This window comes from Mercenaria mercenaria, chromosome 2 (genome assembly GCF_021730395.1).
Source record: "Mercenaria mercenaria strain notata chromosome 2, MADL_Memer_1, whole genome shotgun sequence".
NCBI lineage: Eukaryota > Metazoa > Mollusca > Bivalvia > Venerida > Veneridae > Mercenaria > Mercenaria mercenaria.
Window position 1 is genome coordinate 85,018,889 of NC_069362.1, and position 16,122 is coordinate 85,035,010.

A 16,122-nucleotide genomic window follows, 5' to 3' on the forward strand; every position below is an offset into this window, starting at 1 on the left:
TGGACTAAGTCTAAAAATCTCATGGTCGAGGGCACACTGGAAAGTTCAAATGAATCTTGTTGCTCAAAGAGACAACCATGGAAAGTGGACTGTCTCTGTTACATATGACGCTGTCATCCATCAATGGATTTTATTATTATTTGGCACAAGTATAATGTTCTTAATAATGATGCATAAGACCCAGGCCATTAGTTGTTATCCATTTAGGGTTGTCAATAACACACGGTACAAGTTTTCTCCATTACAAGATTATGTGTCTTAACAAACCTCGGGCCTGCAGCTTTGAGGTTAAGGTAACACTTTGAGATAAAAAGTGTATGTTTCATGTCCGAAGTATAGTTGCCGTCCATCAAGGGATTTTAAATATTACTCTGCTCAAATGTTCCTAATAGCAACACACTGTTGTGTTCAAGACTCGTGCCTCAATGTATAGCTCCAAGGACAAGGTTACATTCGGAGGTCAAAGGTTTACAATGCTCGCTCTGCTATCCATAAAATGCATTTATTTGGCACAAACGCTACACACAAGACATTGCATTGAGCTCGGCTCCATGTGGTTCTGGGACGATCTGTGTATGAAAAGAATTGGAACCACTGCCTTACCCTTGCATGATCGTAAGAGGCGACTAATAGGGTCTTAACACTTGTTTTTGCTGTAACTCGGTGATTCCAGCAGGTATGCAAATTTTTATTCCATACCTCGTGTTTTTATTTCGATGTAAATGAGATGTGAAACCAAAATTTGTAGTCGTGTTTGGCTCCATATAACCTATACTGTGTTGGTGCGCCGTAAAACCCAAAATAACAAAAATGCATTGAGCTCAAGACCCAGCCCCGTATTGTCTAGCTCACATTATGATCGAGTATTTACAAAATGTTTCTTGTCTGGCCAGTAACTATGTCATAAGCTGAACACAAATGTTCCCCGTAACAAGATGATGCGTTCCGCAAAATACTCTGGCCCGTAACTCTCAATGTAAAGGCACGCGCAAGACCCATGACCACTCCAATAAGAGCATGGCTTGCGTTGAATAGTCTACAACTCTGGATCCATTAATTTCTCCGTAACATATCAAGAGTCATACGTTCTAGATCCAGGCCCAGATCTCCCAAGTTTTCAAATATTCCTAAGGCACCGGGGCAGCGGTAACTTTTACCGTTTCTTTTGTCCTGGGTGTAAGTAGTTTTTACATTCGTTGTTGTGAATAATATAAGTCAGAGATGTCTGTGTAGTTACTCAGTGATTCCTGTCTTATTTTCCAGCGGTGCATTGAAGATACAGTATCTGTCTTGACCGTCTACCTAACCCCAAAATCCTCTGGATAACTCGTATTTGGTAGGCCTAACTATAGTAAAGGAACCAGAGTAATGGCGGACAGGTTTTTGAACACTAATTTTTCACTTGGCATGGCAACAGAAGTCTAAATTAAAGCTAGTTTCTGTTTAAATTTCATTGTGGATGTATTTTTGACATTTTGGTAGGAAAAATGGGAGAGCAGGTTGTAATTGGTGAAGTGAAGCTCAATTTTAGTATGAGTAGTACTTCCAGGTCACAGCAGTGTGATTTTGATGTGATTTTACAGTAAGCAAATGTGACAAGAGAAATCTCTCTTAGAAGATACATGACCCCAACTTTTCTCTTCATTTTATATCAATTTTATCATAACTTTAAAACGAGGTAAGGCTTTGTTCTCTGAAATGTGTCTAGCACTGTTTGGTAGCTCTTTAAAAAAAATGTCAGTTTTATATAGAATATATAGGGAAAACTATTTACCTGTTTGTGATCTTGGTACACTATAGTTTCAACTGATCTTGCCAGGACTTGCAATATGTAACTCTATGAGACTAGATTCTATAAGGGCTAAAATGTCTCGTCTTTCTAACCGGTATTTACCGGGAGAAAAGCTCAGTCACAATCCAATGATCGAACGACGACTTGATTTGGCCGGGCTGCTGCATAGAGAACCTATAATAAAATGTTTCATGAGATTTTAGATCACATCCATCACTGTTTTTGTTTGTACCAGCGCTCTCAAATGAGCTCTGACACGACGTCGGGGCCTCTGGCCGAGTGGTTAAGGTCGCTGATTTTGAATCGCTTACACTTCAGCTCTAGCGCTACACTGTCAGTAGCCTCGATGTAACTTTTGGTTTGCCGCAGATCCTCAATGCCTACATACAGTTTCTAGTGGATTAAGGTAACTATCGGCCGGGTCACAGCTCGTTCCTTGTCATGCCTTTTAAATTTCTGGAGTATATGCTCCGTAGCCTGAACTTCCTTACCGCATTGACAGGTTGGTGATGGTGCCAGTCTGTATTTCATGTAAATGTGAGCATTGAGCTTGTGCCCTGAGCGAAGCCTGACCAGCATTACTTGTTCAGACCGATCAAGAAGATGAAAAGCATCTTCCTCTATCCTTGGTCTCGTTAGTGCCTTGATGATGGTGACTTTCTCTTGTAGCTCACAGGTGTTGTTGGTTGTTCTGAGCTCCAAGCTTAGCCAGTTGGTCAGTCTCTTCATTGCCTGCAAATCCATAATGTTATGGAATTCATTGAAGTGCTACTTTGCAGATTATACTCAGGCTCTGCATTCTTCTGGCTATCTGTGGAGCTTTATTATTGTTCAGGGCTTCCATGACAGACAAAGCATCTGTGAGAAAGACGACTGAGGAGCTTTCTTCTGCCGAGTCTTCAATCATTGAGACGGCCTTCATGAGTGCTTCAGTCTCCGCCTTGTAATTACTGCAGTGTTTCCCTGTGGAAACACTACATGCAGTAGTGTTTCTCTCTTGCCAGATGGGTATAGAATGAAAACTCCTGCTCCTCCATCTTTGATGGTGCATGTGGCTGATCCATCTGTATAGACATGAGTCCATGTTTCCGGAGGATAGTCTTTATTGATCATAGCCAGTGTGAGGCTACTCCGAATACATTCATCCTCTTGTTTCCCGCGGTCAAGATGAGGAACAGCAAGTCTCACAGTCACTGAAGACAGATCGTTCGCGAGTGGGTTTATAATGTCTTCTCTATAGCTAGGGGAGTCGTTGGTATGTTCAGCTCAGTTTCGAACTCTCGTTTTGGACCCAAGTTGGTGTAGTGGTAGGACCGCTGGATTTGCAAATTAATCATTGCATAAGAGATGGACAGACAGGTTGTGGTTTGAATCCTGCAGGGGACTTATAAAGTTTTTTTATCATATATTTCTTTGTTTCATTTGGCCTATGTATTTAGAAAAGCATTATTTTATGTTAAAATGTGAACTGCCTATTCTTAAATTTTGACCCATATATGAACATGTTTGTGTAATAACTACACCCTTTTGTCTCTTCAAAGTCAGTATTTCATCTGACATCTAGAATAAATTTAATTGAGGCCAGACACCCATTATGATACCAGAGGTATGAATATATTCTCTTAGAACCAGTCAGGTTTGTCTGGAGAATTTGCAAAACTATTATACGTGCTTGAATTGTTGATATTTCCGAGATGCATCACTACTGTAAATCATTTATATTCGTGGGGACTGATTTTCTAGGGATTCGCGATTGCGTCAAAATGCGAAATGAAATTGCGTGATTGCGTTAAATGCGAAATGAAATCCAAACGAACGCACACGATTCCTGTTAATTTTATTTTCAAAATGTGAAATCCACGAATTTACATAGCAAAGAAAAAACCGTTTTGGCCCAACCCGCAAAATTGCAAGTCCACAACATTTAATGATTTTACAGTAATTTTAATTTCAGGAAAAAGAATCTAATCCTTTCTCGGAAATACTAAAACGTAGTGAAACACTATTTAAGTGAAATGGCGGATGTTTAAACACGCTGTCTCTTCTTCGTTTTTCGTCTGATTTAGATGGGCCGATGGTCTGGGACGTTCTTATTTCCCGTGACGTCTAGTGACGAACACGTCGCTAAAATAAAAAGGAAATGGCCAACAATTTCTCTGACTTTTCGTCTATGCTTGACATTGTGATGATCGTCCATTCGTCCTGTGAAATCATTTCAGTAATAGTATGTTGCTCTGTTTCATTCATTACCTACCAGATAAAATTATTTTGGACACATAAGAACGACAGACACCATCTTATAGGCATTACTTGAGAGTCTTAGCCGGGCTAATAATATTTAATTTCTTTTTGCAGTTCATGCATAAGTAAACTCTAAACATCTGGAAATGGTGAGTCTAGATCGATTTAACGCTCCAACAATGATTAAAAGAGGAAAAAGGAATCTAAACTAAACGAAGTTCCAACAGCAGATTCGAACCCGGGTCGCTAGATTCATAGTCGAATGCTCCAACCCTTCGTATGGCCTACTCTAGTTTTAGACCTCGCCGAAACAAAATTTCCAATATATATTGCAAATCCTTGAGTAATGATCAAATTGTCAAAGTTTTAACATATTAAGATTTTAAGAAATGCGCTATTTAGGACCCAAGTTGGTGTAGTGGTAGAACCACTGACTTTGCAAATTAATCATTGCATAATGTATGGGCAGGCAGGGCGTTGAATTCTGCATGTGAGGAAGCCATCCAGCTGGCTTATGGAAGGTCGGTGGTTCTACCCAGGTGCCCGCTCGTGAGGGGTACCTGGGGTCTTTCACTGTGAACCATCAAAGTTGGAAAGACGCATTTATTAAATCCATTGTTTTAAAGATAACGTTCTATTGGTACATCTTCAGGTAATATTACTGTAATTTTGTATATGAAGAAAGTTTTGTTTTTGTCATATATTTCTTTTTTTAATTTGGCCTATGTATTTAGTATTTAAAAAAAAGCATTTTTTATGTTAAAATGTGAACTGCCTATTCTTAAATTTTGACCCATGTATGAACATGTTTGTGTAATAACTCCACCCTTTTGTCTCTTCAAAGTCAATATTTCATCTAACATCTAGAATAAATTTAATTGAGGCTGGACTCTCTTTTGATTAGGAACCCATACAGCTTGCTTACGGAAAGCTGGATGTTCTATTTAGGTGTCCGTCTGTGTCTGGAGTAGTTTTCCACCATTCATACCCGGAATATCGCCATATGACTGAAATCGTGTCGGTGTGACTTACGAAAGAACAGAAAACAACAACAAAAATCTTACACGATATACACGTTGCGGCGATATTTTATCACATTTAAGGATTGATTCAGAATAAATGAAAATGGGTTGTATCTTTTTGGTTTTCAAGGAAAATCATTAAATCTTACTATTTTAGACCCAGACCATGTAGTTTTTATCGTTCTTAATGGCATTGAACTGCGTTTAAATTTTTTCGTCATTTCCTCCTATTCAGTTTGAAATGTATTTATTAAAACATTTACGAATGACTACGACCTTTTGTCGGTATTCCAATTGATTTTCGATTTTTATGAAAAACGTTTTTGCTTTTTCGTTTTTAAATTACCCTTTTGAAGTCGTGATTTTCTATCATTTCCGTATCAGTACGGTGATCTTCTCTAAATTGAAAACGGCATTAATAATTGTTAAATAGATGGCATATTTTGTTGGCATGCGACGTTATGAATGCAGGATTCAACTTGGCTTGTGGAGTGATACAAATTACTTATCCGTATTAGAAAGGGAACAGTTTTTACAAACGTAGATATACGTACGAAGTTGTAAGGTTGAGGTAAGTGTTGTAAATTCGTAAATTTGAAAATAATCATTGTTATTTAAAAATATAACATAGTTAATTAAGTTTCAGCATAATTACTCAATACAGGTTTGTATATTATTATGCACGATAACTGTTTAAAGTATCGTTTATTTTCTTCTTTTTGTTTGATAGATCACTGATTTCAACAATATATTAGAGCTATATTTGACAGTGGATCAAGGAAATGTGATTTATATAACCACCTTGATTTATATAACCACCTATTATTTGTTTTCCAATCATTTCGAAGTGCTATAATTGTGTTTTTGTGGATTTATGAGACTGAAGTCAATAATTGAGCCGCGCCATGAGAAAACCAACATAGTTCATTTGCGACCAACATGGATCCAGATCCGCACAGTCTGGTCAGGATCCATGCTGTTCGCTTAAAAGCCTATTTCAGTTAGAGAAACCGTTAGCGAACAGCATGGATCCTGACCAGACTGCGCGGATACGCAGGCCGGTCTGGATCCATTCTGGTCGCAATGCCACTATGTTGGTTTTCTCATGGCGCGGCTCAATTATGTTTTTGTGGATTTATGAGACTGAAGTCAATATTTACCAATGAGGACATTTATAAGATTAAGATCAATGACAGGAAAAGAATGTTTTAAAAATTATTTTCCATTGTGAACTGTGGGTTAATTAACTATAATTAGCAAGAAGTACCTTTTTGTCAATAGAGGGTGTACATAAATTTAGTTTGTGTGTTCGAGTTTTGTTGTGGATATATTCACGTGCAAGGTATTCTTACTGCACATTATATCAAATATCTTTTTTTATCTACTGAGTTAGTTTTTATACAATAAAATCTATTTGTAAGACGGAGTATTAAATGGATTTTACTAGATTTAATGTATTAAGATTATGTTTTGTTTTTTTAATAACATTTCAAACAGTAAACATTTTAGAGAGAGAGAGAAAATATTTTCTTTATCACGGGAATGTGTTTCTGGTAATACAATTAATTAATTTTTATTGCGATCTGTTTAACTAACTGTTATTTTATATTACAGAATCTGCTGAACATGTCCGATCGCCGCGTACTTAACTTGCTATTGATTGAAAATATTTTGTTAAATGATTACATTGAAATAATTTAATTGGTTATAGATAAAAATCTTTACTATCTATTCAATTACAAAATACAGGTTAAATTACAACCAGTACAACAGGCTTTGGTGTATAGAGACTTCGATTTCTTTTAATGTGAATAACCACTGGATATTACAGTTTTGTAAATCACTAATCGAGCTTAATTGAAATGCTTCTTATTTCACAAGTGCAGACGTCTGGAGGGCGGGATATATGTCGTGCTGTCATGATCTATATACTTTTTATTTTCCATTTTTTGAGACTGCTATATAAAGCTATATATAAATGTTTGTAATACAAATACTTTGAAGGTAAATTACCGTAATAAACTTAAGAATACAACGGGATCTAAAATGTCAAGCGCATGATAACGTCGCGCACAAAAAGTCGACATAAAGAAGATGAAGGCGACATAAAAATTTTTTTTTCTAAGTTCTTGCGCTCGACATTCTACGCCAAGTCTATGCTCTCACGTGCTTTTGATATGATACATCCTGCGCACGACAATATTATGTTGATACTATCTTGTGCACATGACTTAAATATGTCTATTATCACTATCAAAGCTCGTAATAATTCTTAAAGATGCACCATTGCCACTATTTATTTCTTATTTTAATCTTCAAGTATGTATGAGTTCTTAAACGTGGAAAATATTTGTCTGTATTTTTGTTATTATTTAACACTTAAGCTAGTAAAAGCTAATATAATGACAACAAAATAAAACTGATTACATACATTTAAAGGTCTTGATATAAAATTTAATAGGTCGAAATTTGTTTGTATATCTATGTCAATAAACACCGCGTACTTATCTTTCTAATAGTTACTATCGCTGTTATCAAGTTTCTTGAAAAGGAAGTTATCGTTTCCCTACAGACATTTAGAGCCAGCAAGTCACCAAAACCAAGGTGCTCGTTGTTAGCTTTTAAACCTGACAATTTTAGGACTGAAATATGATAGGGGGATTTGTATCGTTTAAATATTTGTAAATCAGAGATTTTCGACTGTCAATATTTGCGATAATTGACAAAGGGACCTCTTAAAGTGTTTGTATTGGTTGAAGGTTAGCACCTGTTTGTATTTCATATGGTAACCGGCAGTTAACACAATTGAACATTATATGTGAAAAACCTTTATTTCGCTTTAAATTTAAAATTATTTTTCATGTATTAAAAAGTTTACAATTTATGTAACGTGACCATGAATGTCAACACTCCCACACTTGGAACGCATGAAGTCAGTAAAGAATGTCGGACCTAGATAACTGCAAACATATTTGATTAAGCTTGAAAAGCAATAATGAAAACCCCTTTGAAAGAACAGTAAAATGTAAATCTGATCTGTAGAAAGTTCGGAAATTTCCCTTTCTCATATTTGTTCTACAAGAAGACAGTGCAGATGTATAGTTAAGTACTTAATTTTAAACAAACGCTTAAGCCTGCTGGAGGCAAGTGATTCCGTCTTTGCGACCAGTGCTGACCAAGATCAGTTAACACGGCTGATCATGGTCTGCACTGTTCGCTGTTCAGTCTGTAAACTTTCAGTGGACACCCCTTTGATAAACAAGTGGTACTGTCCAAATTGAATGATGGACTAATCCATTTTAGAAAATTAGCAGGCTTAAGGATAATTAATACAGAATTTCCAGTCATCCGCTTTTGCACCACTAAGGATAACAAAGCAGTAGAACAAGTTAAAATAAGAAAATACTTGAAGTGTTAACGTTGAAAGATTTCACTGAACGGGTTACTTACAACCCGTAATCCTGGTCGTTATGGGGGATTAAATTTTCATAAGATATAAACGTATTTAAGTTAAGAAAAGATTAAGATAAAAATGATATTTTGTGTTAAACATTGCAAGTAGGTAGTTACGTGTTTTAGGATAGATAATGATTTTTTTATATAAAAGTCATACCAGGACATAAACCTGTTCGAATATATTCGTTTAAGGTAAGCTTTTTTAAATACGAATTTTGTACTGGTTCAAACACAGGTGACTGAATTGAAAACTTTAAAATGGAAATAATATTATATGTAATATAAAAATTAATCAGCAATATCTTAGTCAGGTATATTAATTGTCGTATAATTTGTGGAATTTTGTGTTTACAGAGGCAAAATTAATAGCCGAAACAGAAAATGGGCTTAGATAAAGAACTATTTGAAGGGGAAGTTGGCGAAGAATTTCTTTGCGGATTGTGTGACCAGGTACTTTTGAATCCAGTCACCGCCGGATGTAGTCATATATTTTGCCAGACTTGTGTCAACCGGAAGTTAAGATCGCTTGTATCAAAGTCGTTATGTCCTTCATGCAGCGCTAGCCTTACCAGCAACACACAAGACACGACCATAGAATTTAAGCTGAAGCTGCTAAATCTAAATCTAAGATGCAGCCATAAGTGTGGAGCCAATTTTGTGCTGGCTGATTTACCAGATCATATGGATGTTTGTCCAAATGCTCCGGTAAAATGTGAGTTTAAAACCAAAGGGTGCACAAGAACAGTAAAGAGATGTGATTTCAAGAAACATTTAGAAGAATGTGACTATAGGACTGTAGAATGCGAGGCTTGTGGATATGTAACACTTTACAGGGAACTATTTACTCACCAAAGTCATGTTCGATGTCTAGAAAAGAAGCTAAAACAGCAAATTATTAGAGAAAGAAAATTAGCCTCAAAAGAAATAAACAAACACAGGGAAAGACTCTTCCGTGACAACGTTAGACTAGACCAACAGCAAAGGAAGTCACTTTTGAACCATTCCAAATCCTTAAAATTGAAGAGGAAGTTAAGACTTCCTGTCAATGATGAAACAGACCCAGAGTTTGATTATTCACCAAGAGATGGTATATTTTTGACCGAGGAAGCGGTGCAGCACCACAATGATGTAACGATGGAACAAAATAATGAGGAATCTAAAGAAGCGACAGAACAAATGCAAATTCAAAATGTGAGTTCATTTAGAAAAAAAAAAAACGATTATTTACTTTATTATAAAAATATTAAAGATTATATTTATACAGGACATTTTTTATTCATAAATGAAAATAATATAATTTCAAAACTAAAATATTTAATGATTCGAGAAATTACAACGTAACAGCAACGTTGCGACGGTTAACCGATCTTATGTACATTAAAGACTTGTCAGATGTTTCAAGTACAAACTCGTCATTTTTCCATTTGAATGTGGTAAATATTCTTTCTTAAAGTTTACAAGAAATTGTATTAAAACACCATAGTTCGAATTGATAAAAGTCTAGGAAATTCTAGATCACTTTTCGTGATATAGAATTGAACATTATCAAGCAAAACGTGTATCAAATGATGCGCTAAAACGTGTTGTTGTTTTTTTTTAGAACACCAAAACTCCCCATTCCTCCCGAGCTGGATTCTCCTCCCAGATATGCTCGCAGTGTAACAAAAAGTTCCGTTCTGATACTAATACGTCAACAGCATGTAGATGGCACATCGGGGTAAGTTTTAAAAGCATTTTCGTTTGCCTTATTTCTCTGAAAACATATTCCGTTTCTGTGAATCAACAAAACTCAGCAGCAGGTATATCAATAAATTTGTTGAGTGGAAGACAAACTTACATAATATTCAGTTTGTGTAAGTCTGTTTTGTATTGAGGCTGTTTTCTGCCGAGTTTGTTGTCTCGTTCAACGACAAAGCGCTATTTTGCTGGTTTTCTTCGTTGTGTCGTTCCCGCTACAGATGTCCGACCAACGATTCTGTCGACTAGAAATAACGACACAACGATAGTTTGCAATTATTGTCGTGTCGTTCTGTTATTGTGACGGGGCACGACAGAACGAAAAATAAGGAAATGTCGTTTTGACAGGGGTGAAGGGATAATATTTTGTTGGTAACTTGTTGTTTCGTTGCCTCCTTTTGTTTTCTTTTCCACGTCAAAAAGAAAGAGTTTAGTGTGCCGTTTCGATGTTGGCATAAGTGAATTCCTTTCGTTCTGTCGCGCTACATTTCTGTCTCTGGCGTTCTAGCGGGGGCGACATAGCCAACGAAATAACGGAACAGCAAAATATTGTTCTTTCGTTGTGGCAGAGGCAAAAGAATGAGACAGCGGCACAATGAAAACACTGTTGAGCCGTGCCATGAGAAAACAAACATAGTGGGTTTGCGACCAGCATGGATCCATGCTGTTCGCTTTCAAAGCCTATTGCAATTAGAGAAACCGTTAGCGAACAGCATGGATCCTGACCAGCCTGCGCATCCGCGCAGTCTGGTCTAGATCCATGCTGGTCGCAAACCCACTATGTTGGTTTTCTCATGGCACGGCTCAGTTGATAACGTTCTGATTAATTATTAGACAAAACTGATGACGTTTCAAATAATGCACAGCGACAATGGCTTTTAAAGGTCAATATCTTGAACATTTGGGTCAGATCAAATTAAATATGCTCTAGACCAGTTTGTTTAAAACATGATCACTGTCTCAAACCTTAAAATGTTTAGGGATGCTGTTGTTTATGGACATAAATTGTAGAAATCTTGAAGGTTTGACTTGTCATAGTTTCTTGAAAAATACTACCCGGTCCATTGAAGACCGAGTAATTGGTCAAATTACATAAACGTGTGTATGAAAACACATTCTCATTTCTAATTTCTGGACTTTCTTTTGATATGAACATCCTTGTTGTGTCCAGAATGACCCATTAAAAACAGGTCAATAGGTAAAAAAGATATATTTTTAACATTTTTATTTAACCAGTGATAGTACTTCAAATTGAAGACTTCTTTCACAACATTTGAAGGTTCACAGCTATCATGTTTGTCTTTTCTAGACTATCAATTGTATATTTTTATAGTAGGAAAGTATCTGTTCTTATTGTTTAAACTATCACCCTCAGTGGTAGCTGTTACTGAAGTTGAAAATATCATTATACATCTTGATCATTGCTGTTTTAATAGTGATTTATTCTACGTATGCAGTTTCGGCATTCATCGGTTTATACGGAAAACCATACTCTCGAAAAGCTGAAATAACAAAACTGATAATTCTCTGTTTCTTTCTTTCTATTTCATATCACTCGTTCCCCTTTAACAGCCGGTAAGAGGAGTTTTATATCATTTCTAAACATTAATTTTTTTAAATCAAATCCGCATTTTATCTTTGAGAATGATAAATACACATTTGATAAAAAATAGCGAACTTTAAACTTTATTGATAAGATAATCATAAGTATCACTTTATAATGCAAGTATGTATTATGTAAGGGAACCATTTTTAATACATTAAAATTCTTTTGAAGTGTTGATGAACTGTATTTGTAGGTAACAAATTTTCTTATTGTTTGATCATTTTAGTATAATGAACTTATAAAAACGCTATTATAAAACTTTATAATTAGAAGATGAAATATAAATAATAATTACATTCTTTTGTATTTTTCATAAACCTGCAGATGGTAAGCGTAGTTGTATCTTATATAAATTTTCTATATCAACGTTTGTCTGGTTTTCTTATTAAAAAAAGTTGGATAATGTTCTCGATATTATTTGCTGTCATTTATTATGAAAATAAACGTTCTGATGTATGTTCAGTGACAGTTGAATGCAGCTATCAGAAAATAAGATAAATAAGTCAGTCTAATAACTCATGTTACCGACAGAGTTTTAGAACGTAAAAACCTTTCGTTGGAAATATTTTGCTTGACTACATAAAAAGTTAAAAAAGTAAAAATTTCTTGTTTAACGTGGGTAGTCGACGAAAGTCCCCACCTGGAATGGATGGAACAACTTATTCCCAGCCGAGCCCACGACAGGTGTCATGTTTACCTCCTCAGCATCCAGTCTAGGCCGATTCTGCTGGAAACAGTACCAATTTAAGTAAATCACCCAGCACTGAACACTAGTCGGGATATCAGCCGTGCCGGGAATCGAACCCGAACCGCTGGCGTTGTAGTCCAGCCTGCTAACCACTGCGCCACTGATTCCCTCAATGCATAATTATATATTGCAATTTGAGGAGAAAGACACATACAATGAGAAAAACCTGCCATATTACACTCATACGTCATTTGTCATGTTATTTTCTGTTATTTTCAGGTTGAAGTTTTCGTAAGTATAGTTCTGCTAACTTTATTTCCTGACAAATGTCTGCAGAGTTAGTAAGAATAATGAAAACTGTACATGTACATTGTTGACCCAAGTTTCTCTAGGTTATCAGCTTAGATCTGGATTAAGTATAAGAAGACTGTATTAATACAAAATATCAATTTAGGCCAACAAGATCTGAACTAATTCAAGTCTTAATCGTTGACTGTTAGAGACGTATAACTTATAATAAACACTGTAATTAATGTCATCATACTTTCAACTATGGTAGCTGATTTGTGCCATTGCGTTCAAAAGGGTCCGGTACATGAGTTGATTCAGTTTATTGTTTAGGAAATAGTCATATCTGTATGTTTTTTGTTGATAATTACGGATCTAGGACCCAAAAATAAGTCATTAAACCCAATCCACCCACGTGCCGGACCCCTTTGATTGCGTTATTTCAATCTGTCGTTCATCTGGGAATAACTCAGAAGAACTACTACAAAATGATTAAACAGAAGTTTCCGTTTTTGCTATTAATGACGCCTCGGTTTAGTTAAAATTGGGATTTCATTTTTCATAATGACATGTTTAACACGCAAAATAAAACCATACCGGATCAGTGTGGGTTTGGAAATGATTTCATCAAAAATGATATTAATCCAACCCTAAAAGGCCTGAATAACTACTAGTATGATAATAAAATTAAGATACCTGGATTTAAGAATTAATGAGAAAGACATATTAACAAATTTCGAGAAATATATACATATTATCTAGTTTAATGAGTGTTATATTGTCACTCTGTGTCACTCTTTACGTGATGTCTTACTTTGATATGTTTGAATTTTATTATAGAATTCTCTCGGTAATAAGATAATATCTGACAACTTTATATTAGTTCATTTTGATATTATTAGAAAACTTTACACTGCACTATTTTCTTTTTCATATCTGACGTTGATCTTACAAACAGGGGGTAAGCATATGTTCAATTTTCTATTCTATCAAAATGCGTTAACTATGCAATAACTATGTAGTAAACAGCCATTCTAGCATAAAACTGCTGTTAATGACACTTTTCGGGGGTGTTTTAACAGGAGAGAAAATGTGTGTTAACAGAGAGATTCTCGCGCTCACGTGCTGTTATAACACCTTTTTATAATTATATGCGCGTTCCGTGGCAAGGCGTAAACGTATTACGGCCCCAAAACGGATAATTCAAAAGGAAATGACGTCAGCGTGAAAAACAACGTAGACTTACCGCGCATTTCATGGAAATTTAATGACGTTGTGGGATAATATATTCGTTTACTTGGTTTTTACGCATTTTATGCTAGAATAGCGTTAGCGCATGTTCTTTTCGTGTTATAACATGTTCAGAATCCCTAGGGATTCTGCAGATGTTATAACACGAAAAAACATGCGTTATCGCTTCATACGACTGTAGAATATCTGAACATATCTGATACTGAAACTGAAATTCATGGCGTCATTCCTATTTTGGAAATACGTTGCTTTACCCTTGTTGATGTTATTATTATGTTATTAGTGTTATATATCTATACGTATACTTATTAATATATTACTAGGATCGATTTCAAAGAATTGTTAACAGATTTAGTTGTGGAGGACAATCGAGGTGCATTATTTTTACCCTGTATTGACCTTTCATCTTAGTTAACGCTTTAAGCGATCTTTCTTATGTTGTTTCTTATTTTCTTTTTCATTTGCCTCCGTCTGTGGATTCTGCTTAACCAGGGTGTAAGTACATAGCAATTTTATCTATACAAATTTTTACATAATTTATCGACACGTTCAGTACAAAGTCGTGTCATAACTTAAATTAAGTTGATAGTTCTTGTTTGAAATTCAAGAACAAAGCAAATAACTTATAAGCTATTTTCTCGTTTATTTTCATGGCAAGTGAGTTATAGTTTAAATGCAATTTTAACAGGTTGCAAAGATTATTTGATTTCTGGTAACAGGAGTTCGTCACAGAACTCGAAAACAACCACTACAAAATGGACTTTCATTATGAAATAATATGAAAAATTATTTGAATTGTGTATGTTTCCTTTTATTTAACGCATTACTATTTCATTTGATTATCTTTTTTTCAGACATGTTTTGCTTGTGGACGCCTTGATTATCAACCCGGATGTACGACAGGATTTCATAGACTTTAAAACATTGAAATCAGTTCATTTAGATTTAAAGAAAGCAGTGTGGAGAGTTCACAAACTTTTCTTCCCAGCGCTTAAAAAACTCATGTTCATCGAAATTAAATTTCATGAATGTCTTTTCAATTTTCGGGAAAGCTCCCCAGTGGTATTTAGTGACACTGTCCAGATAAAGCCCGAAATATTAGGCAATTGAATGCATCCGATTCACCATTTGTACATTCAGAAACAGTTTTATAAAATCCGTTTCATGTAATAGGGTAAAATCATATTGCACGCGTCATTTTAACTATTTATATACTCACTTTTTACAATATGTATTTAATGAAATAAATTATTGAAATATACAAGTGTGTTAGTCATGCCTATTTGGTGTAAAGCTCTGGAAGGCTCTTGTTTGAACATCTTTTATAAAAGACCTACGGATAGCAGTTACAGAGCAGGCAACTCTGTGGTTTATGAAATTATTTTTCTTTCAGCAGACATATTTTCATTACAAAACAAAACAAAAACAGAAAGAACAATAACAAACAAAATTGTCCGACTGCAGGACGGCAATATGTCTCATATCATCCTACCGTCCTATCATCGCCATCCTACCATCCAATTATTCATCGCGCTTTGCTAATTCGCGATTATGAACAAAACAGGTACACAGTAGTATGTTTTCTTTTTAGTTTCTTTTTAAGAAACAGTTTCATGCCTAAAGATCCTACACTAGACCCGAGAGATCCCCCTTCCTTAAAATTTTATTAGCACCTGCTGTACTCGTATTATTTTAGCGTATTTATATGGGAACTATTCTCCCCTCTAACATTACAAAGATCTACATCAGATCCAACTTTCTGCTTGCAAGTATATATGGTACTACAAAAGGACAAAATGTTAACATATAGCCAGCATTCATACTAATTTATAACAACATTTGGGGACATATCTGAAAATGGATTGGGAAACATAAATTGCTAACTTCTCATGAGGGGACAACCGATATCAATAGTGATAAACATATAAGTGTAAGATTTGTCTCCCATAGAATGGGGATTTTAGAATATTTGCAGAAATGAATATAGTAAGGGCCACTGGCACCAGAACAGTAAGAAAATGCCTCTTTACATGTTATACCT

At 35.4% G+C, this 16,122-nt stretch overlaps 1 protein-coding gene across 4 annotated transcripts; it reads left to right on the forward strand.

Annotated features, from left to right (window-relative positions):
- The first annotated feature begins 5,347 nt into the window (after nucleotides 1–5,347).
- Nucleotides 5,348–15,345, forward strand: LOC123564472 (E3 ubiquitin-protein ligase PDZRN3-like). Of its 4 annotated transcripts, none has more exons than XM_053537099.1 (5): nucleotides 5,348–5,626; nucleotides 8,866–9,702; nucleotides 10,112–10,228; nucleotides 11,821–14,576; nucleotides 14,936–15,345. In XM_053537099.1, exons 2-4 carry the CDS (start codon nucleotides 8,893–8,895, stop codon nucleotides 11,848–11,850), a joined length of 957 nt encoding a protein of 318 aa, XP_053393074.1. In that variant the 5' UTR covers nucleotides 5,348–5,626; nucleotides 8,866–8,892; the 3' UTR covers nucleotides 11,851–14,576; nucleotides 14,936–15,345. The 4 variants fall into 4 exon arrangements, with proteins under 4 accessions (XP_053393074.1, XP_053393075.1, XP_053393077.1 ...); XM_053537100.1 differs by lacking the exon at nucleotides 5,348–5,626 and adding an exon at nucleotides 6,143–6,397; XM_053537102.1 differs by lacking the exon at nucleotides 5,348–5,626 and adding an exon at nucleotides 6,469–6,608.
- Nucleotides 15,346–16,122: the final 777 nt, after the last annotated feature.